The sequence below is a fragment of the Dama dama genome, chromosome 30 (assembly GCF_033118175.1).
Source record: "Dama dama isolate Ldn47 chromosome 30, ASM3311817v1, whole genome shotgun sequence".
Lineage (NCBI taxonomy): Eukaryota > Metazoa > Chordata > Mammalia > Artiodactyla > Cervidae > Dama > Dama dama.
In genome coordinates, this window is record NC_083710.1 from 71,973,362 (window position 1) to 71,997,498 (window position 24,137).

Genomic DNA, 24,137 nt, shown 5'->3' on the forward strand with positions numbered 1-24,137 from the left:
AGATGGTTGGATGGCATCATCGACTCAATGGACAAGAGTTTGAGCAAACTCTTGGAGTTGGTGATGGACAGGGAGGCCTGGTGATGCAGTCCATAGGTTTGCAAAGAGTTGGAGACGACTGAGCGACTGAACTGAACTGAACTGATGACCCAGCAATCCCATTCCTAGGCATATACCCTGAGGAAACCAAAATTGAAAAAGACACATGTACCACAATGTTCGTTGCAGCCCTATTTACAATAGCTAGAACATGAAAGCAATGTAGATGTCCATCAAAAGAAGAATGGATAAGGAAGTTGTGATACATATAAATAATGGAATATTACTCAGCCATAAAAAGGAACACATCTGAGTCAGTTCTAATGAGGTGGATAAACCTAGAGCCTATTATACAAATGAAGTAAGTCAGAAAGAGAAAGATAAATATCATATACTAATGCATATATATGGAATCTAGAAAAATGTTACTAAGGAATTTATTTGCAGGGCAGCAATGGAGAAACAGACATAGAGAACAGACTTATGGATATGAGGAGAGGGGAGGAGAGGGTGAGATGTTTGGAGAGACTAATATGGAAACTTACATTACCATATGTAAAAGAGATAGCCAACAGGAGTTTGCTGTATGTCCCAGGGAAAAACATGGGTTCTGTATCAACCTCAAGGGGTGGGATGGAGAGGGAGATGCGAGGGAGGTTCAAGAGGGAGAAAACATATGTATACCTATGGCTAATTCATGTTGAGGTTTTACAGAAAACAACAAAATTCTGTAAAGCAATTATCCTTCAATTAAAAAATAAACAATTTTTTAAAAAAATTATAAAAAACCTTTGTAGCCCAATTTGTTCAATTTTTGAAGTGTTGATTGTGTGATGTGCTGCCGGGTATTGTCCCGAAGAATTGGGCCCTTTCTATTGATTAATCCTGGCTGCAGGCATTGCAGTTTTTGATGCATCTCATCAATTTGCTGAGCATACTTCTCAGATATAATGGTTTTGCTGGGATTCAAAAATCTATAATGCTTCAGATCAGCAGCAGACCACAAAACAGTGACCATGACCTTTTTTGGTGTAAGTTTGGCTTTGGGACGTGCTTTGGAGCGTCTTCTCAGTCCAACCACTGAGCTGGTCATTGCTGGTTGTCATATAAAATCCAGTTTTGTCTCATATCACAGTCCAATCAAGAAATGGTTCATTGTTGTTGCATAGAATAAGAGAAGATGACACTTTAAAACATTTTTTTTTGATATGCATTCAGCTCATGAGACACCCACTTATTGAGCCTTTTCACCTTTCAAATGCTAAATGACTATAGGATGTTGGTGTTGATTATGGGGGCAACTTCTCGTGTAATTGTAAGAGGATCAGCTTCCATGGTGCTCTTAGTTGGTCATTGTCAGCTTCCGATGGCTGGCCATTGAGCTCATCTTCAAGGCTCTCATCTCCTTTGCAAAACTACTTGAACCACCACTACACTGTACATTCATTAGCAATTCCTGGGTCAAATGCCTTGTTGATGTTGTGAGTTGTCTCCACCGCCTTCCAACCCATTTTGAACTCGAATAAGAAAATCGCTCGAATTTGCTTTTTTACTAACGTTATTTCCATAGTCCAAAATACATATAAAATAAGCAACAAGTAATAATTCATTAGCAAAAAACATAAAGCAATAGATGAACATTATGATGATGTATAACGTAGCCACATTCATGTATTCCAATATCAAATGCCAAATTTCAACAATGCAAAATCGCAATTACTTTTGCACCAACCTAATATTTCTTGACATTCTTTGAGCAGGCACCATGTTGATGACCTATTCTAACAGCAAAGATGAAGAAACTGTGGAGCTCCCAGACTTCTACAGCTCCCGCTCCTGTTCTCAGGTTCTTGTAGGTCGAATTACTTTGTGTAGATGCAGGAAGTCCAGGCTGGACCACCTTCTTTAATGACTCCCTTGTGTACACAGGAAAATATACCTAGACCTTCCAGGTACTGTGTAAGGGGATGGGGCAAAACTGGCCCAATGGAGAGGGTGTTCAGCAGAACCCAGAGATGACCACTGGGCTGAAATTGATCCTTGTGTACACGACAACCAGCGTATATTTTCTTGGACCTTTTGGAAAGACTCTCCTTTTTTTTTTTTTTTTTTGAATAGGCTGCTTGGGTATAAATCCCACTTTTCACAAGGACAGCGGTTCCTTTATTGTTCTCCCCACCCCTCCACATTCCAGTGGACTCAGAACCTGTCCTTGGCCCTCCACTCCCAGCTTCTGACTCTCTGCAGGGCTTTAAACCAATGGTCAGTTCTTATCAAAACAGTTAGATTCTAGGGCTATCAGTGAAGCTAACCACAGACACATCTAAAGAAGGTAACAACATTGAAGATTTCACAGAACTCATCTGCTCTTACTTACCCTCAAGGTCAGGTGTGACATGGCCTGATATGTGGTCTGTTATTGCTGGTGCCTAAGGGAAAAAAAAATGGTAAGAAAAAAAAAAAGGGGGTCTTAAAAAGACACATGCTACCTCACAGGTGAACCTCAAAAACCTTAGGCTGAACAAAAGAAGCCAGACTCAGAGACAACATAAAATATGATCATTGTGAATTTGGATTTGATGAGAAGTTCAGTAACATCTTTCATGGTATTCTGTCTCATGAACAAAATAGAAAAATGTGGACCATAGCAGTTAAGAGGACCCTTATTGGTTCTCAGATACCATGGACTTCAAGGAGGCTATCTTCCTCCCCTCTCTTCCTCCACTCTTTCTACTGCCTCCCTCCTCTCCTTAACACTTGATTTCCCTTCTCTGTTTCCCCCAGTCTTTCTCTTGCTCTCCCCACGACTATACCTTTTCATACAAGTAAAGATAGTCATTGTAGAAAAACACCACAGAAAATTTAAATTGTACATATATATTGCAGGCTTATTTCAGACTCGTTCAGGTTGTTTTCTGCTTCTGACTCTCCAAATATGCCACATTGTACATCTCTGATGCACTTTTTAACTCCTGGGATACATTCCTAGAAATGGAATTTCTAGGTGAGAAGGGATGTACTTTTAGAGTTGTTTATATGTATTACTCAATTGTTCCCTTAAATTTACCTGTGCTGTAGATGGGAGTGATGTGGATTTTCATTATACCCATATCCAAAATATGATCTGGCCTCCAGAATTTACCATGTTTGTCAGCTTTGTGACTGATTATGCAGGATGAGAGAGGTGGTGATTTTACTCCTGAGCACAAGACATTAACTAGGACTGGCCATCTGAGTCTGGTCAAGAGGCAGCGGCCAGGATAGGACCATGCCTTATTAGCGATCATTGAGGCACCAAGGAGTAGTGGCTGGAAAGGATATGATTCACTTCTTTCAAGTATTTGAAAGACTGTAATATTGACAGAAATTAGATTCAGTTTGTGTGCTTATAAGGAGAGAATAAGCATCAGAGTTTGGATCTCCCAGGAAGACAAGATTCAGTTTAATGTGAGAAAGTCCTAACAGAATAGTCTGAAAATGGATTGGTTTCCCCTTGTTTACTGTGAAGCCTTTTTCCCTCTGTATTCCTGGAGATATTCCAGTAGGGGCCATGTGTCCTGTGTCATTCAGATGAATAGTCATAGCATGTGTGTGAAGGGAGTTTATCATAAGGCTTTCACGTGGAGACCTTTGAGAGAACTTTAATACTGCAAGGCCATGAAATTGGAATTACAGCTCTGATTACAACAGTCTACCTCAAAGCCAGAGGAAATAAATATTTTGAAAAGCTATCTGTTCTCTCTCTCTCTTTCTATCTTCTTAAAAATATTTTTTTTTTTAATTGGAGGCTAATTACAATATTGTGGGGGTTTTGTCATTCATTCACACAAATCAGCCATGGGTGTACGTGTGTTCCCCATCCTGATCCACCCTCCCACCTCCCTCCCCATCCCATCCCTCAGGGTCATCCCAGTGCACCAGCCCTGAGCACCCTGCCTCATGCCTGGAACCTGGATTGGTGATCTGTTTCACATATGATAATATACATGTTTCAATGCTATTCTCTCAAATCATCCCACCCTCGCCTTCTCCCACAGAGTCCAAAAGTCTGTTCTTTACATCTGTGTCTCTGCTGTCTCGCATATAGGGTCATTGTTACCATCTTTCTAAATTCCATATGTTTGTGTTAATATACTGTATTGGTGTTTTTCTTTCTTACTTACTTTGCTCTGTATAATAGGCTCCAGTTTCATCCACCTAATTAGAACTGATTCAAATACATTCTTTTTAATAGCTGAGAAATTCTTATCCATTCATCTGCCGATGGACATCTAGGTTGCTTCCTTGTTCTGGCTATTGGAAACAGTGCTACAATGAATACTGGGGTACACGTATCTCTTTCAATTCTTGTTTCCTTGGTGTGTATGCACAGCAGTGGGATTGCTGAGTCATATCACAGTTCTATTTCCAGTTTCTAAGGGAAATCTCCATAGTGTTATCCATAGTGGTTGTACTAGTTTGAATTCCCACCAACAGTGTAAGAGGGTTCCTTTTTCTCTACACCCTCTGCAGCATTTATTGTTTGTAGGCTTTTTGAAAGCAGCCATTCTGACTGGCGTGAAGTGGTAGCTCATTGTGGTTTGGATTTGCATTTCTCTGATAATGAGTGATGTTGAGCATATTTTCATGTGTTTGTTAGCCATATGTATGTCTTTTTTGGAGAAATGTCTGTTTAGTTCTCTGGCCCACTTTTTGATTGGGTCATTTATTTTTCTGGAATTGAGCTGCAGGAGTTGCTTGTGTGTGTATGTATATATATATATATATACATATATATATAGTTGTTGTTATTTTTTGTTATTTTTTCATTTATTTTTATTAGTTGAAAGCTAATTACTTTACAATATTGTAGCGGTTTTTGCCATACATTGACATGAATCAGCCATGGATTTACATGTGTTCCCCATCCCGATCCCCCCTCCCGCCTCCCTCCCCATCCCATCCCTCTGGGTCTTCCCAGTGCACTGGCCCTGAGCACTTGTCTCATGCATCCAACCTGGGCTGGTGATCTGTTTCACCCTTGATAGTATACTTGTTTCAATGCTATTCTCTCAGAACATCCCACCCTTGCCTTCTCCCACAGAGTCCCAAAGTCTGTTCTGTCCATCTGTGTCTCTTTTTCTGTTTTGCATATGGGGTTATCGTTACCATCTTTTTAAATTCCATATATATTTGTTAGTATACTGTATTGGTCTTTATCTTTCTGGCTTACTTCACTCTGTATAATGGGCTCCAGTTTCATCCATCTCATTAGAACTGATTCAAATGAATTCTCTTTAATGGCTGAGTAATATTCCATGGTGTATATGTACCATAGCTTCCTTATCCATTCGTCTGCTGATGGGCATCTATGTTGCTTCCATGTCCTGGCAATTATAAACAGTGCTGTGATGAAAATTGGGGTGCACGTGTCTCTTTCAAATCTACTTTCCTTGGTGTGTATGCTCAGGAGTGGGATTGCTGGATCATATGGCAGTTTTATTTCCAGTTTTTTAAGGAATCTCCACACTGTTCTCCATAGTGGCTGTACTAGTTTGCATTCCCACCAGCAGTGTAAGAGGGTTCCCTTTTCTCCACACCCTCTCCAGCATTTATTGCTTGTAGGCTTTTGAATAGCAGCCATCCTGACTGGCATGTAATGATATCTTGTTGTGGTTTTGATTTGCATTTCTCTGATAATGAGTGATGTTGAGCATCTTCTTGTATATTTTTGAGACTAATTCTCTGTCCGTTGCTTCATTTGCTATTATTCTCTCTCATTCTGAAGGCTCTCTTTTCACCTTGCTTATAGTTTCCTTTGTTGTGCAAAAGGTTTTAAATTTAATTAGGTCCCAGTTGTTTATTTTTGCTTTTATTTCCATTACTCTAGGAGGTGGGTCATAGAGAATCCTGCTATGATTTACATCAGAGAGTGCTTTGCCTATGATTTCCTCAAGGAGTTTTATAGTTTCTGGTCTTACTTTAGATCTTTAATCCATTTTAAGTTTATTTTTGTGTATGGTGTTAGAAAGTGTTCTAGTTTTATTCTTTTACAAGTGGTTGACCACTTTTCACAGCACAACTTGTTGAAGAGATTGTCTTTTCTCCATTGTATATTCTTGCCTCCTTTGTCAAAGATAAGGTGTCCATAGGTGCGTGGATTTACCTCTGGACTTTCTATTTTGTTACATTGATCTATGTTTCTGTCTTTGTGCCAGTACCACACTGTCTTGATGACTGTTGCTTTGTAGTATAGACTGAAGTCAGGCAGGTTGATTCCTCCAGTTCCATTCTTCTTTCTCAAGATTGCTTTGGCTATTCAAGGTTTTTTGTATTTCCATACACTTTGTGAAATTATTTGTTCTAGTTCTGTGAAAAATACCATTGGTAGCTTGATGGGGATTGCATTGAATCTATAGACTGCTTTGGGTAGTGTACTCATTTTCACTATATTGAGCCTTCCAATCCATGAACATGGTATATTTCTCCATCTGTTTGTGTCCTCTTTGGTTTCTTTCATCAGTATTTTATAGTTTTCTATGTATAGGTCTTTTGTTTCTTTAGGTAGATATACTCCTAAGTATTTTATTCTCTTCATTGCAGTGGTAAATGGAATTGTTTCCTTAATTTCTCTTTCTGTTTTCTCATTGTTAGTGTATAGGAATGCAAGGGATTTCTGTGTGTTGATTTTATATCCTGCAACTTTACTATATTCGTTGACTAGCTCTAGTAATTTTCTGGTGGTGTCTTTAGGGTTTTCTATGTAGAGGATCATGTCATCTGCAAACAGTGAGAATTGTATTTCTTCGTTTCCAATCTGGATTCCTTTTCTTTCTTTTTCTTCTCTGGTTGCTGTGGCTAAAACTTCCAAAACTATATGAATAGTAGTGGCAAGAGTGGGCATCCTTGTCTTGTTCCTGACTTCAGGGGAAATGCTTTTAATTTTTCGCCATTGAAGATAATGTTTGCTGTGGGTTTGTCACTGTCTGTTCTCTAATGTTTCTTAGCGCAAGAAGTAACTGTTAAACTTGCTGATCACACATTTTCTGCACTCAGCTCATTGGTAATAAGAGTTTAGTGTATTTTATGATATTTGATATTTAGTTCAGTTTTTGTAGTTGTTTTGTGGAGAGATGGGTTTTTCTCATTGGTTTTGTTTTTCTTGTATTCTACAAACTTTGCTAATCCTCAGTCTCTCAGACCTTAAGTCACCCACATCTGGTGAAAGGTAAAGGGCTGGTTTTCATGTACTGTTCATCTCTGGGTAGCCTTTTCATCTTTAAAAAAAATTCCATCAGTGCTTTAAACACTTTTTAAGCCAAATTGTATTTACAGTGTTTCCAAATTCTGCCTATGTTAAATAGTTGTACTCTTCCACTGATGAAACCATAGGCATGTAAACTGTATCTTTAACATTTTTGACATGCATTTTCCTTATTTTGGTATTATTACTTTGAGAAGTTAAAAAATGACCACGCAATGCTTCCCTGGTGGTCTAGTGGTTAAGAATCCACCTGACAATGCAGGGATAACTGGTTTGATTCCTGGTCTGGGAAGATTCTACATGCCATAGGGCAGCTAAGTCCATTCATCACAACTCCTGAATCCTGTGTGCCTAAAGCCCATGCTCAGCAACAAGAGAAACCACCATGCTGCTAGTAGAGAAAGCCCATGTGTAGCAATGGAGATCCAGCACAGCCAAATATTAAATAAATAAATAAATCTTAAAAAAAAAAGACTATGTAGGTCACAAAATTCTCTAGAATATTTGAAAAATAACCCATTTGATTTTAATGTTCCTAAAGCAGAACTGATTAAATAACCCAACCTCTTGCCCCTTGAACCATGGTGTGGGAAACAGCAGAACGGCTGTCATGTGGCAGCTTGGGGGAAATGCAGACTCTCTAGCTTCCCCAGCACTCCTGAATCAGAATCTGCATTTTACCAAGTGGACCCTCCTATAGCGCCTACACTTTCCCAGGTGACGCGATGCTGCAGAACATGGAGGTCAGAGTCATCATCTCACCTTGGTTGTTGAGCACCTGGTAACTTAACTGGCATAGTGACTGGGTTCTTTCACCTGCAAGAGCCTATTTAATCCTGAGAATCACCCTCTAAAGCAGGCATTCTTACAATATCAGAAGAGTTGTCACCAGATATGCCAAAGGTGTCACTAAAAGACAGTTTCTGCAGCTGTATTTCCTAAGTCTGAGAGGGGAAAATTGAGGCCCAGTCTGTAATGCTGGCCTGGCCAAGGGTGAAAGCCTCCAATGACTCCAGTTCCTGGTGTGGGCACACCCTGTGCTTCTGGTGAGCCAGACACCCTGTGGACAATAGAAGAGCCTCACATCCCAGCAGCAGTGGAAACTCAGCCCCCAACCACTGCTCATTCACCGGCCAGTTGTGGGTTGATGTGAAGGGCCTTGGGAGGAAGTCATCTGTGACTGAGGTCAGGAAGAGCAGATAGAGATCCCACATCTCACCTGCAGGCTGGTTTCCTGAAGCTTCAATTACAAATGAAGCTCAGAGGGATAGATAAACACATTTCCCAGGGTGGATAAATACATTTCCCTGGATATACCAAAATTGATTGTGTGTGTATATGTATTTGTGTAGCTTCAGGGTTGTTTAAATTAAACCAGTAAAAGCAGTAGATATTAGAAATTCTCATCTTCTAATTCTGCAGCATTTAGGATATACTGTTTTAGTGGATTTTGAGAAGGCAAAATCAATGATAAGAAGCACTTGGAATGAAGTCTTAGATGAGATGGATCTAAAAGGAGGGAACATTCTAAAATCCATCAATCCTTCCACAAGATTCCCCACTCTCTCTCCTGCCATTCTTTTAAAAACCAAGGGCTAATTTCAATCCCACTTACTTCTATTTGGTGGTATTTTGGTTTCTTTTTAGATATTATCCTATTTTCTCCTTCTTTACCACTGACATCAGCTTATTTCATATGATTCTGAAATATATTAAATAAATATGCATTTAAAATATTATTTAATTTGATCATAAATTGTTTGTCTTAAAGGGCCTGTCTGAGTAAAAGACTAATTTCTCATATCTTGTTTTTACAGGAAGAATTTTAAATCGTTTCTCCAAAGATATTGGGCAAATGGATGAATCGCTGCCTTCATCATTTCAAAAGTTCATCCAGGTAATGTATCAGTCCTGTCAGAATTCTCACAGGGAAGAACAGAGAGCCTGTTTCTCAAGGCCTTTTCACAGGGGTTGAGGGTGGGCCTTTTAGCTTGGTGATGTGTCCTTTAACCTTAAATAAATGCCATGTTTGTGAGAGAAAGGTACAGCTGTGATTGGGAGGCTGAGTTAACATGAGTAACTCCTGGGACAGGAGTGGCTACACTGTCATGTCAGGGTTGGTCTGAAGCAGCAACATGCTGGGTAAGTGGTTCTCCCTCCGCCTTCCAGGTGTCTGGTGTGGATTCCCTTTACTGTAAGCATATTTCATAATAGAAACAAGCACCTCTCATGAAAAGATAGCCAAGATGAACTAAATTATGCATTGTATTACCATAAAGGACAAATATTTACTGCATCTTTTTTTCTGATAAAGCCTGTGTTACAAAGAAAAGATTGATAGTAATAAAGTGAAGTCGCTCAGTCATGTCCAGCTCTTTGGGACCACATGGGCTGTAGCCCTACCAGGCTCCTCCATCCATGGGATTTTCCAGGCAAGAATACTGGAGTGGGTTGCCATTTCCTTCTCCAGGAGGTCTTCCTGACCCAGGGATTGAACCTGAGTCTCCTGCATTGTAGGCAGACGTTTTACCGTCTGAACCACAGGGAAGTCAAAAGATTGATAATACTAAGGTGACCAATAATACTTGAACAAAAACAATCATTGTTGTTCACTCGCTAAGTTGTGTCTGACTCTTTGTAACCCCATGGACTGCCACACACCAGGCTTCCTTGTCCTTCACTATCTCCCATAGTTTGCTCAAGCTCATGTCCATTGAGTTGGTGATGCCTTCCAACCGTCTCATCCTCTGTCACCCCCTTCTCCTTCTGTCTTCAATCTTTCCCAACATCAGGATCTTTCCCAATGAGTTGGCTGTTTGCATTAGGTGGCTAAAGTTTTTGAGCTTCAGCTTTAGCATCAGTCCTTCCAATGAACATTCAGAGTTGATTTCCTTTAAGATTGACTAATTTGATCCCCTTGCAGTCCAAGGGACGCTCAAGAGCCTTCTCCAATGCTGCAATTCAAAGGCATCAATTCTTCAGTGCTCAGGCTGCTTTATGGTCCAAATCTCACATCCATACATGACTACTGGGAAAACCATAGATTTTACTATATAGATCTTCGTCGGCAAAGTGATGTCTTTGCTTTTTAATGTGCTGTCTAGGTTAGTCATAGCTTTTCTTCCAAGGAGCAAACGTCTTCTAATTTCATGGCTGCGGTCACTGTCTGCAGTGATTTTGGAGCCCAAGAAAATAAAAGTCTTGTTACTGCTTCCTCTTTCCCCCCTTCTATTTGCCACGAAGTGTTAGGAATGGATGCCATGGTTGTTTTTGAATATTGAGTTTCAACACATATTTTCCACTCCCCTCTTTCACACTCATCAAGAGGCTCTTTAGTTTCCTTTCTCTTTATGCCATTAGGGTGGTATCATCTGCATATCTGAGGTTGTTGATATTTCTCCTGCAATCTTGACTCCAGCTTGTATAGAGTCTTACCCTCCCTATTAATATTCAAGAATGTTAACACTAAACTCCATCTCAGCACAATATCAGTCTAATGGAATTTCTCCTCTAGGTGTAGTTATCATATTCTGTACACTAAATAATTATTCTGAATTGTGAAAAATCACCATGTACTCTCAAGTGAAAGATTCATCCAAAAGATTACTTTTTTTTATTCATGTGGATTCATGATTTCTGATAGAATTCCCAACTGGTATGCTCCTAATGGGAAATAAGCATATCAAAATAATGATTCCCCTTATTTCCTGGAGCGTCAGGACTTGGGTCACTTCTTCTGTGTCAACATGTTTCTTGTATACACATCATTGTCTTTGTGCCATGGTGAGACAGAAGTACAGAAGCACTGGCCATGCTAATATGGGCCATCAGATGGGCCTGAAATCCAATCAAATGGGGAGAATTGTGTGTGTAGCTAGGATTAGGCTCCTTGAAATTCATTAGAATGTGGAAGAAAGAAATGAGACTGGCTTCAAGGAAGGGATCTCTGTTGCACACAGAAATCTGCTGTTTCCTTCTTCAGAGTATTAACTTTTTGCTTGGATACTACTTTTGTCTCCTACAGCTTCTGTTAACAGCTTGAGACAGCTGGCAATAGAAGATCCATAAATGTATATGCATAAATAAATTTAAACTCATGCATTGTATATATGTTAATACAATATAATAGGTAATATCCACTATGAAAGTGAATGTTTCTCAGTTGTGTCCAATTCTCTGTGATCCCATGGACTATACAGTTCATGGAATTCTCCAGGCTAGGATACTGGAGTGGGTAGCCTTTCCCTTCTCCAGAGAATCTTCCCAACCCAGGGACCGAACCCAGGTCTCCTGCATTGCAGGCAGATTCTTTAACAGCTGAACTACAAGGAAAGCCCAATATCCACCATAAGGCTGGTTAGGGTATGACCTGTAAATAGAAGTAAAACTCTTATAAAAATCCTATTTGAATTGCTTCAGAATTAAGGAGTATGAAATCTGAAGGACCTAATTTTGGAGCTTTTGAGAGCAACAGTTACAGGTCTTTAATGGGAACTCAAGGAAAAAGTATTGGCACAGTTCAAGTGGAGCCCTTCATTTTGATCTTGCCCCTTCTTCCTAGGTTATCTGCCATGCTGGGTTGGTTATAAAATGCCCTCATCTGGGGAGAGCCAGGCTATTGAAACTGGTGAATATTATCCAATAAAATAATGTGAGTCTACTAAAAGACTGTAATTTGGATTTCTTATAATTGACATTTCAGATCTTTTTTCCTGACAACTACTGATGGCAAACCTAGTGACTTGACTTAAGATCACACACAGAAGGAAGGACCCCTCCCCATGAGAAAAGGGTATATCAAGGTGGGATGCATTAGTTAATCCTATGGCTGTAAGAAATTGTTCAACTGAAAATATAATAGAAAGGAGGTTAGACAGTCCTATATTTCTCCATTTATGGTTGAATTTTGTTCCTTCAGATTCCATGCTTTTCACTCTGAGTTTTATATTGATACCACAGCAGACGGGGAGAAACAGGAAAAGCACATGTCTCCATCCAAATAATGCAGATTGATTCACAAGAGTTCCTGGACACAGTCACAGTTCTGGACATTTCCTTCTCCTTTCAGGCTTCCCTGCATACAACTGTGTCTCTGAGCTTCCCAGAGTACATATTATTCCTGTCTTTCTTCATGACATGCAGTATCTTCCTGGGAAAACATAGGACAACCGCTTACCCTCCTAGCTTACCATTTTCTTACCTGTAAATGGAAATGACAGTTCTTGCTTTTCTCATTCACAAATGGTTGTGAAGATCATCTGAGAAAACTTATATGGAAGAGCTGTGAAATGATAACCCAAATCTCTGATATAGGCATTACTCTGCTAATGCATCTGCCAAAGACATGCTGGGAACAGTTGCCCTGGGCAACAAAGTGTGGAGGCCCTGAGTTGGTGAACATGGGGTGCTTGTTCTAAGAGGACGCAGAACACCTGGTGCTAACTTGGACAAGACATTTGACCTTCCCAGCCCAGCTCCCTTTTGGTCAAAATTTCCAGGAATTGTGATTGCTACCCCAGATTATTCATGTCATTCTCTGTTTCTCTAGCCTGTGAAATTCAGTTGTCAATCTCTTCTTCAAAGTTTCAATAAAGGATTCACATGTTCTTCCTTGTGTTTCCCCAGTGCCTTGTGCAGATCACCATGGAACTGTATCCATCTGAGATCATAAACTCTGGAGGCATTGGCCCAAATTCTGTGAATCTGCATGTCCTCAACTTTCAACCCCCTCTCATAGCAGGCTAGATACTAATATAGATACTACCCATAGATACTAAGTGCTGGTTGCATTCCTATCACGTGAAACTTTTCACCAGGGTGTCATACTTTTCTGATAAATATGGATATCTAAATCAGCATCAATCAATGATTTGGGCTTCTATTCTACCTGCTGTGTTTTTAGACCAAAATCATTTCCCAAGATAAAATCACCTCATGGAATGATGTGATGCTTAAGTGAATGATTATGGAACTCTTACCACAGTGCTGTGCATAGAGTAAACACCTGGTAAATGGCACCCTGTTGTTATAATCACTACTCCTTAAAATAGTCATTTTTATCATGATAAAAAATTTAATGTATATCCAGAGGATAAAATTAAAAAAAAAAAAAAAAAAACTCGTCATGCTTTATAAGTTGTTTGTTTATTATCAAACTTCTTCCCCAGATTTCTAGGAAATACCAAAAATTGGTTTTATCACATTTCTCTTCTTTTGTCTGTTTTTTATTGGGCATGCTGATGAACTCTGAAATTCCTTAAATAAGGTATTTAGAAGAAAAATTTAAGATAAATTAGGATGCTCAAATAAATAAAAATAATTTTCCTGAACAATAAATAGTTGGTGGTATGTTGGGAACAAGCTTAAGTATGTCCTAATGGCTCGTGATGTAGACTTTGGCTCCATGGCTCAGGCTTTGCAGTTTCCATCAATCTCCTTTTCCTTTCCCTGTGCCTCAGTGTTTCCATCTGTAAAATGAGATAATACTATTACTTGATTGGGCTATTGTGAGGAGTAATAAACTAATACATGTCAAGTATTAAATGTGTAGCCCTGTACAGAGTCAGCACTCAGTAAATGTTAACTATGGACAGAAAACCAGGAAAGAAAAATTTCCATTTCCAAAGGTCACATTTGCATCTTTTCCTTCTTTACTGGACACTAACTTTGTGATTAACCACTTCTTTATCCTTACCTGTGTAACTGAGGCTTCTGGTTTCCTCATCTGTGATGCCTGCTCATTCATCTCTAGTAATAACTAATGACTCATGATAGTTTAGGGTTCAAGTCCTAGTCTCTCTAAACCTCAAATATTCTCTCATCTATTAAAATTAGTAATTCCTACCTTGTAGGCTACTAAGTGTATTAAAAGAGCTAATACCTAGAAGGTTCTTGAGGTTTTTGGCACACAGTAATCATGTAATAGAGCTTCCCAGGTGGCTAGTGGTAAAGAATTCACCTGGCAATGTAGGAGATGCAGAAGGCGTGGATTTGATTCTTGGGTCGGGAAGATCCCCTGGAGGAGAAAATGGAAACCCACTCCAGTATTCTTGCCTGGAAAATTCCGTGGACAGAGGTGCCTGGAGGGCTGCTGTCCATGCAATTGCAAAGAGTCAGACACGACTAAGCGACTGAGCACACGCACATAATCTTGCAATAGATATCATTAGAACCACCTATTATTTTATTTGTTTGAGTGGCAAAACTTTCTCTACTATTTCAATACATCTTTCAGGAAAAGAAGTTTAATCCTAACAAAATAGTCTATTAAAGTTTATTTTTGAAAAGAATCCTTGATAAAGAGGCCCCTTTATCTATTTTTCACTCTTCCAGACATTTCTACAAGTGATTGGTATGGTGGGTGTGGTAGTGGTGGTGATTCCTTGGATTGCTATACCTGTGATTCCCCTTGGCATCATTTTCTTTTTTCTTCGGCGGTATTTCTTAGAGACATCACGAGATGTGAAACGCCTGGAATCTTCAAGTGAGTACTGGGACTCTCAGGCTGGGATGGCAATGCAGGTTGGCTGCATTTATGCCATAATTAACCACGTCCCTGAAATCCTGCAGAATATATCTTTTGGAATTTCTCCCTAAGTCAGCATTAGGTAATTGTGTATTATGGGCCCTGTGAGTCAGTGTGACTCTTAAGACAAGTTGAGCTAGTGGCAGATCAGCTGCAGGTTTGCATTTTAGCACAAGGACAAACGTGGACAGGGGCCATTTCTGTCTTGTTCATGACATACTTCCTAACACAGAAGAGCCACCCAGTAAACAGTTTTCCAAAAAATAATATGTTCCTTCATGTTGGTACTATTGTAGAAGGAAAATAGGGAATTTCTCTTCCCTTGAAGTTACTAGAAATGACAAGGAAAGGAAAATATTAAGAAAAGGAAAGGAAGCATCAGGAAATGTACTCATATGTCAGAGGTGATATTTTTAGAAAATACATTCTTTCACATACTCCTAAGATGGTAAGTAAGTTGTAGTTGTTAAATGTATTGAAAAGATAAGCCCTGTTATTTCCAGGTTTGCTCTTTATCATCATCAGTATTTGAGATGATGTCACACTGTGGTCACCCCTCCCCAAGACGGTTCATATAAATGATGCTGGAAATAATCCCCTCAGGAGGACCCAGGAGGAGGATCTGTTTAGTAGACTTTTAGTTTATCACCCCATTCAGCTTCCTGGTTTTAGAATAATGGGATGTTGAGGTCCTTTAATGGACCAGAACCTGGTGGTCCAAAGTCAACGGTAAGAAAGTGAAAGAAGGAAAGAGGCTCGTATTCCCTGGGTTACACAGCCGGCCTTCACACTCCAGGGAATCAGCCAGAAATAGAGAAAGAGAGAGAGAGAAAGAGAGAGAGAGAGAGAGAGAGAGAGAGAGAGAGACATGGGGACCCAAGCTCTGATGAAACAAGGGTGCTTTATTGAATTTTGTAAGAGTATATATAACATAATACAAGGTAGCTTCTTCAAATAAAGATCAAGAGACCAGACTTTACAAGTTACCAAGGAAGCAGGAAGCAATAGAGGCCATAAGGCCAAAAGGCGATCCATATCAAAAGAGGGTTGTAAATAATCTCTTTCACCAAATGGAAAAACTAATGAAGGAAATCCTATGCAAGCATCCCATCTCTTTGATGTCCATCCTGGGAGATGCTTGCCTGCTCCTTTCGCCCGCCCGACATGGACTGATAAGGAACAGAGGGCTTAAGAGAGATAGGAAACAGCACACAGGAATCCTACTGTTAAACACTCCCTGACAATGGGGAACATTATTTTATGATTAATCATTCTATTCTTCAGATAATCACAGAGGATGAAATAATTCAGAACTTATCATCAATGCACAGACATATTTCACCAATATTAAAACAAAAAATTATAATGAAAGTAGAATTATTAAATATTTTTAAAGAAGGTATAAGGACAGAAAATAAAGGAAGATGTTTGTGTCAGAAACCTTAACTATGGATAGTTAATGCAAGTTAATACCAACTTAACTTTCTAGAAATCAAGCCAAGAAGAGAAACATATTGAGTCTCATTATTCTCTGTATCTACTAAGTGGAAAAATCTAAGTTAATCAAGACAAAGGAGTTTTTGGTGGTGAAATGTGTGTGTTTCATTTTTAATGATAAACTCTCGAGAGGCATTCATCCTACGTATTTGCATAAAGTACAGTTGGTGTCATAAATGCTATAGAAAAAAATTTTTAGTCAAGAGAACCAGCTAAACTCCCATGAGGTCTGGGTTTTGGGAGGTTTTGGATTTGGATTTGGATTATGGAGCAGTAGAGTCCAGACATGTGTGATATTTTGCTGATGTGATTTGGTAGGTTGGTAGGACCTGGGAAAACAGAATAGGAGTGATGAGCTCCATACAGTCTTTTGTGTAGACAGGGCTTCAATCATTTTATGATTTGAAGTCAGTCATGAAATGGAGTCATTCAACAGTCTTGTTCAAAGCAGGTTGTTCCATTCAAAGAAGGATTGTTCCAGAAGGAATGTTTTTCAGAGATTTATGCCTGGAGCATGGGCCACTTCCCATTCACATCGAAGTGGAGAGAAGGGCACCTCCTGAGGCCTTTTTCAAAAAGCAGTACAGGATTTCACCTGGAGAGGCTGAGAACTTTTTGGCCCCATCCCTGTGGAGTATTTGGATTTTTTGAAACCTAGTAGGCTGCAACAATGTTAGACAGTAAATTCAATCATACAGATACCCCTCTTCCACACCGCAGGTAACCAAGTGAGATGGTCTGTTGATTTGAACTGTTTATGTTCTCTCTCCAGGTTGTGGGTCTGTGCCATAAATAATGATACCACTTTTTTTCTCTATAGAGTAACTAATAGTATATCTTAAGGCCACTGCTGGAGCCATCAGCAAAAAAACATCTGATTGCTATAACCGGAAGGCATAAACCTACTTCATTCCTGTGCCCTGAAAAACTGCTAAAATCCTGAGGTTTATATTCAGATCCAACTGCCTACCTTTCTGGAGCATTATGTTGACTTTTGTCCTCTTAGTGACAAATGTACAGCTGATCATAATAATTTTTCACTATTATACAACTGGGCATAACCAAAATGCAAAACCAGGATGGCATTTGGTTGCATTTCTCTAGCCAAACCTATTCATTTGGCAGTGCTGGAATTATGAATCTGTATCAAATCCTATCTGTAAGGATTCTGTGATCAACTAGCAATGTCTGCCAGGGACATAGCTGAGGGAGGTTTAGCACATGTGCCACATATATTCAGATCATGGATCCTCAAGTCTGCTGTTTTAAGGCATTCTCATGCTGGATTCCCTGGGACTTTATTCAACCCAAGGTGCTTAGTATGATGTATGGTAATGGCTAAGGCTGTTGGATGTTAGCTAAGTGAGATTTGAGGGTTTTCTGAAGGTAAACAAAGTCTGGAGAAAAGTGCATTTAGTCATGCACGGACATCCTTAAACCTGATTATTCTTCCCCTGAGACACTGCTGTTGTGATTAAAAGCACAGCCTTGGAAATAAGACAGAATTGGGTCTGACACTCAGCTCTACCACTTAGATGAGTTAATTTACTTAATCTTGGGAAGGAAGTACTCTTTATTCCTCAGTTTGGTTTTCCCTCTGATACAGGTGTACTAATACCTGCCCTCTGGGGCTCTCAGGATTTCTTGAATTGAAGCTTGTTAGATACTTGCTGTGCTGTGCTTAGTTGCTCAGTCATATTGACTCTTTGTGACCCCATGAACTGTAGCCACCAGGCTCCTCTGTCCATGGGGATTCCAGTCAAGAATACTGGAGTGTGTTGCTATGCGCTCCTCCAGGGGATTTTCCCAACCCAGGGACTGAACCAAGGTTTCCTGCCTTGCAGGTGGATTCTTTACCATCTGAGCCCCCAGGGAAGCCCAGGAATATTGGAGTGAGTAGCCTATCCCTTCTCAAGGGGATCTTCACAACCCAAGAATTAAACCACGGTCTCTTGCATTGCAGGCAGATTCTTTATCAGCTGAGCTACCAGGGAAGCCCCAAAGTAGTTGCTAGTGACTACCAAAGGCACCAGAACTTTGAACATAAGGGTATTTAAATTTTTTTTATTTATTTGTTTTTGGCTGTGCTAAGTCTTCGTTGCTATGCGGGCTTTTCTCTAGTTGTGGTATGTGGGCTTCTCACTGTGATGGCTTCTGTTGTTGAGGGGCCACAGGCTCTATGGGGCTTGGGCTTTCAGCTTGTGAGCTCAGTAATTGTGGCTCTCAGGCTCTAGAGCACAGTCTCAGTAATAATTATGCATGGGTTTAGTTGCTCTTTGGCATATGGAATCTTCCCAGATCAGGGATTGAGCCCTTGTCTCCTGCACTGAAAGCATATTTTCATCCACAGAGCCACCAGAGAAGTCCAAATGTGAAGGAACTAAGAACATAATTAACAACTGGCAGTTCTCACATAGGTGAATGATAACCTGCAGCAAGGCTGCCACCCTGGGCTCTTTTCATATGGTTCCCTGCACCACCCCCCACCCCAGGGAAGATCTGCAGTCCAGGTGGAATGTGTCCCCAAGTGTCCTCAGGGTTGTGGAAACACAGCTGTATGACTTGTAAACTGTAGGGTTACATGTGTCTATGACTTCTGACTGATGTCATGGCTGTCATATAGTGTGCTTCAGGATTGTGAGCTTGGTCTTTGTGGGAAAAGGGGTGTTATGTTGGGCAAGGTAAGACCAGAGCCTTGAGATCCCCTCTCCTTATGTACTAGTTAATTTTCTTTGCAGACCCTCCAGTTCCCTCATTCTGGCATCCTGCTCACCCCTAGTGGGGTTTGAAAGAAACAGGATAGATTTTCACAGGTCAGCATTCCCTCTGTCCCACTGTAACTCTTGGGCATGAGGTGAAGTAGGTGATGGGGTGTTTGGTTCCCTGGTGCTGAAGGCTGAGATGACACCTGGTTTCTAAAGTTGACCACATCCTCCATCCCTGCTGGAGAGAATCAGCTGCACTTTGACCTCCTGGTGAGGGAAGCAGGTGAGGGAGGCCATGCTGAAGAGTTCATTCCAGGAGTCTCCCTGGGGGAACAGACACATCTACTTCCTACTCAGAAGCCTTGTCTGTGATGAATAGTGTTGACGTCACATTTGCTCTGGAAATCACAGCATGGTTCCAGTGAGTTTTCTTTGTTCTCTGGAGCTGGACTCTTGACATCCTCCAGACAGTGTGATGGGCCTGGAATTCACCTGTGTCATTGCCGTGAGCCCCCTGCTTCCAGAATAATTGAGTTCTGGGGTCTGGTTGGGACACCTGCTGGAAATGCAGAAAAGGCCTGAAGAGAGTCCCTAGCCTTTGTTATTTGGAGCATGAGCTCAGTCTTAAAAGTGCTGTTAAAAGTTCATATTGCTATTTTAAAAGTGTAAAGTTAAAGCTAAAATAAATACTATTAAATGTTACTCAATAGAATAAGGGCTTCCCAGGTGGTGCTAGTGGTAAAGAACTCACCTACCAATGCAGGAGACTAAAGAAATGCTGAGTTGATCCTTGGGTCGGGAAGATCCCCTGGAGGAGGGCACAGCAATCCATTCCAATATTCTTGTCTGGAGAATCCCATGGACAGAGAAGCCTGGTGAACTACAGTCTATAGGATTGCAGAGTCAGACATGATTCAAGTAACTTGGCGTGCAATAGAATGAAGAGAGAGAACAGTGTGGATGCTAAAGGAAGATCACAGACATGTCCTTCGAAGGTCAGAAACACCATTGAACCACTTTAGGCTCTTTGCCTGAATTAGATACAAAGGGAAATGTTATATCATGTCCTGTTTCAAAGAAGGTTTTTTCCTTACAGCTATATTACAGTTGAGGGTTCCTAACAATTAGGGTTCCTGATCAGATGTCCCAAGTAGAAAGAACTGCAGGGCTGAGTGGATGGTCAGCTAGGACCCAGCCCAGGCTGTCCTCCCCCAGCCCAGGGCTTCCCACCCTCCCTGAACTCCAGTGTCTCAGAGGAGGAAGCCTGCTGCTTCCTTTCTTATAAGATAGATCCAGGGATATGAAGCACAAGAGGAGTTCTGGGTCTTTGCCCATTTATACCCTGCCCCCCTACAGCCCCTCCACCCCTGTGGAGCCTGTTGATAATGACTGAACTGTCATCCAGACAGGCATTTGAATGTCAGGCTAAGGAGTGAAAACCTGAAAATAATTTGGAGTTTCTCCCCTTTGATTCTTTCCCCATCATTTTATATAATTTCTGAGGCTTCCTGCAAGATAAATGACCTTGCTACTGCTAAGTCACTTCAGTTGTGTCTGACTCTGTGTAACCCCATAGACAGCAGCCCACCAGGCTCCCCAGTCCCTGGGATTCTCCAGGCAAGAACACTGGAGTGGGTTTCCATTTCTTTCTCCAATACATGAAAGTGAAAAGTGAAAGTGAAGTCGCTCAGTCAGGTCTGGCTCTTCACGACCACATGGACTGCAGCCTACCAGGTTCTTCCGTCCATGGGATTTTCCAGGCAAGAATACTGGAGTGGGGTGCCATTGCCTTCTCTGATAAGTGACCTTAACTTCCCCTAACTGTCCAGATTTTACTAACAGGTCTTTTCTAGGAGATGTACAAGTAACCGAGTGATGTCAGTATTTCCTGCTGATATAGCACAAGTTATCACTCACCCCAGACAGAGGTCACAGACTCACTATCTGCCTCTGATAGCAGCAGGTTACAGCCTCATTCATGGTGGAAATGAGAACCGTAAGGGTCCTCCCTGCCTGGCAGCCTGCAGCCCACCTATTCCCTGATAGGCAGGTGCCTAACTCTGGTGCTTGTGGTCAATGTCCTCTTAGAGAAGATGGCGGGAAATGAATGGTCAGTAAAGGGACACCAGACCCCAAACCCACATGAAGTCACTCAAAGAGAATGATCACTAAGGGTACAGTTAAGTTTTACAAGGTGATGTGAGTGTCTCATGCCACAGTGACCTCCAAATGCCAGAAAAAGCCTTGAGCAGGTAGTTTTAAAAACTTGGATTAGATTCCCAGGGCAGAAGTCAAGACCATTCAGAGACACGTGGCTAAGCAAGTCCTGTGGGCACAAGGGCAGTGCAGTACCAGGTGTTCTGTGACCCACACAGAGACTCCTGGCACAGGTGCAGGAAGAATCCCAGGATGGAGGAGATGGTAGACTGTCTGCTCCTCTTACTCATCTTGCCCCTGTCCTATGTCTGGCTCTGGTTCAGCATAGGGGATGTACTGACTCTATCCTTGCTCTTAGGTTACTCATCTAAGTTGGAGACAGCACACATATAGCTCTCCAAAATTCAGTGTGGTAAGAACTCTCAAAGAGAATTAAATTTAAAAATGCTTTTGAATTGGGACTACCCTGCTCATCCAGTGGTTAAGAATCTGCCTTCCAATGCAGGGAACTTAGGCTTGATCCCTGAATGGTGAACTAGGATCCTACATGTCACAGGGCAACTAATCCTGTGTGCCACAACTAGAGAGCCCATGTGCTGCAACTACTGAGCCCATGAGCTCTAGAGCCTGTGATCTAAAATAATGGAAGCCCATGCACTGCAACTAAAGAAAGCTTGCATGCTGCAATGAAGAACCTGTGTGCCACAATGAATACCCATTGCAGTCAAAGAAAATGCTATTGAATCAAATGTTTGTGAACAGTTTCCACCCAGAGAGATGTCAAGGAAGAATTTGGAGACAGGCCATATTTGAGGATTGTGATGAACCAGGTAGTAAAGAGTTTCAGTATCTAAATCTAAGTCAGATTTGAATTTGGTTCAAGATAGATTCGGGCTTCCCTGGTGGCTCAGCGGTAAAGAATCAGCCTGCAATGCAGGAGCCACAAGAGACACGGGTTCGATTCCTGGGTTGGAAGACCCCCTGGAAGAGGGTATGGCAACCCACTCCAGTATTCTTGCCTGGAGAATCCCATGTACAGAGGAGCCTGGTGGGCGAGTCCATAGGGTCGTGAAGAGTCAGACACAATTGAAAAGACTTAACATGCATGCACAAAGATAGATTCAAAGAGAATCTTTCATTTCTAGGTCGTTAAGGTGAAGCTTGACATGAGCAGGAGTTTGAGCGGCACATGGAGAATTCTCTCCAGAAAGGATGTCATCCCTTCTCCCCCAGGCAGCCCAACCAGGAATTCCAGTGTGCTGTTTGGCAGAACATGCAAACAGCACACGGGAGGCAATGGGTTTCTTTGCATCCAGCCTCCCTGACTTTCTCTGTCGTGTGTCTGTCTCTGCTTCCCCAGCACAGAGCCCAGTGTTTTCCCACTTAACATCTTCTCTCCAAGGACTCTGGACCATCCGGGCATACAAAGCTGAGCAGAGGTTTCAGGAACTGTTCGACTCACACCAGGACTTGCATTCAGGTATGTGAGTTTCTGGAGATGATTTCAAAGGATGGGATGTGCTGTCGTCTGAGGCCTGACCTCCCTCTCAGGTGGTCTTGCTGACCCTCACCTCTCTCTGTGCTGCCCCAGGTCCCCCTCTGCACACCTGCCTCCCCCACCCCTTCCTCTCAGCACCCTGTCTGTGCTCCCCTCTTCCCTCTTCTCCCCAGACCGACTTCCATTGTCCTTCCATCACGGTGTCCTATGGCTTTCTGTCCCTTTAGGACAGAAGTCAGTATACTTTTCTTTTTTTTTTTTTCAAACAACAGATAGTAAATATTTTAGACTTTGTGTGCCATTCTATCTCTGTTGTAACTTATCAACTTTGCTGTTGTAGCACAAAAACAGGCAAAGATAATACATCAGCAAAAGCACATGACTGTGTTCCAATAAAACTTTATTTACGAAAGCAGGTGGTGGCCATTCTTGGCCCACAGGCTATAGTTTGTCAACTCTCTTTTCAGACAATGCAGGGCAGCAGATTTGATTGAGGTAAATCATTATCTAATTAACAGATTTTTAACTCACTTGGTTAATATTATTCCGAGTATTGGTAATATTTTTCCCTAGGTAGAAATTTCAGAATTCCCTCTAAATCTGTAAAATCCTTGCCCATCTCTCCAGTCTTTATTGTATCTTAAAGATAAAATGACATTTTGAAAGTCACATGCAGATCCAGTTAGCTCATGGTTGTATAGACACTGGCTCCTGAGAATAAACACTGTGCAGGGCCCTGTAGTAAGTGTGGAGGTGCTGTAAACAGAGTGTGAACTGTACTCTCTGCTGTCAGAAAGCTGGAAAGAGTTGGCCCTGAGAGAGGATGAGCCTCATGTTGAGGCCTAGCACTGTAGGAAATGCACGAATGAGACCATTTTTCCATTTTCTCCATTGTTATCATATTACTGTTTATAACCTGTGATTTAAATTTTTTTCTTATTGAAGTACAGTTGATAAACATTAGTTTATCAACATTATGTAATACATTAGTTTCAGATGTACAGCAAAATAATTCAGTTTTATATGTGTATTTTTTTCAGATAATTTTCCATCATAAATTATTACAAGCTATTGAATATAGTTTCACAGAGACCCTGGCTTGATTCTTCTGTGTCCCATGTTATCTGGTATCAAAACAGCTTTTTTGGAACCTTCATGTTCCTTGGGTGTATAACTTTGCCATCCTACTTTGTGTAAAAATCTTCTGTAGCTCAACTGAGCAAAATGGTCTTTCTTGTTCAAAGCAGTTAACATGGTTTTTCTAACTTATTCATTATGCTTATTTTGGTTCATAAATCCAGAGGCCTGGTTCTTGCTTTTGAGTATAACCCGATGGTTCACTTTGCGTCTGGATGTCATCTACTTCATCTTCGTCTCTCTTGTTGACTTTGGGTCTCTGCTTCTTGCACAAAGTAAGTATGGGTGCAAATAACTATTTATGGTGTGATTAAAATTTATAGCTGTATTTACAGT

General features: G+C 41.0%; 1 protein-coding gene across 1 annotated transcript in view; it reads left to right on the forward strand.

The window, feature by feature from the left end:
* Positions 1–24,137, forward strand: part of LOC133049359 (ATP-binding cassette sub-family C member 4-like) — a 297,052-nt gene that overhangs the window by 233,104 nt on the left and 39,811 nt on the right. Inside the window, exons 20-23 of the mRNA XM_061133336.1 lie at positions 9,100–9,179; positions 14,615–14,765; positions 22,527–22,646; positions 23,966–24,076. Of these exons, the coding sequence (XP_060989319.1) occupies positions 9,100–9,179; positions 14,615–14,765; positions 22,527–22,646; positions 23,966–24,076 (462 nt within the window). The remainder of the gene's footprint in view (positions 1–9,099; positions 9,180–14,614; positions 14,766–22,526; positions 22,647–23,965; positions 24,077–24,137) is intronic.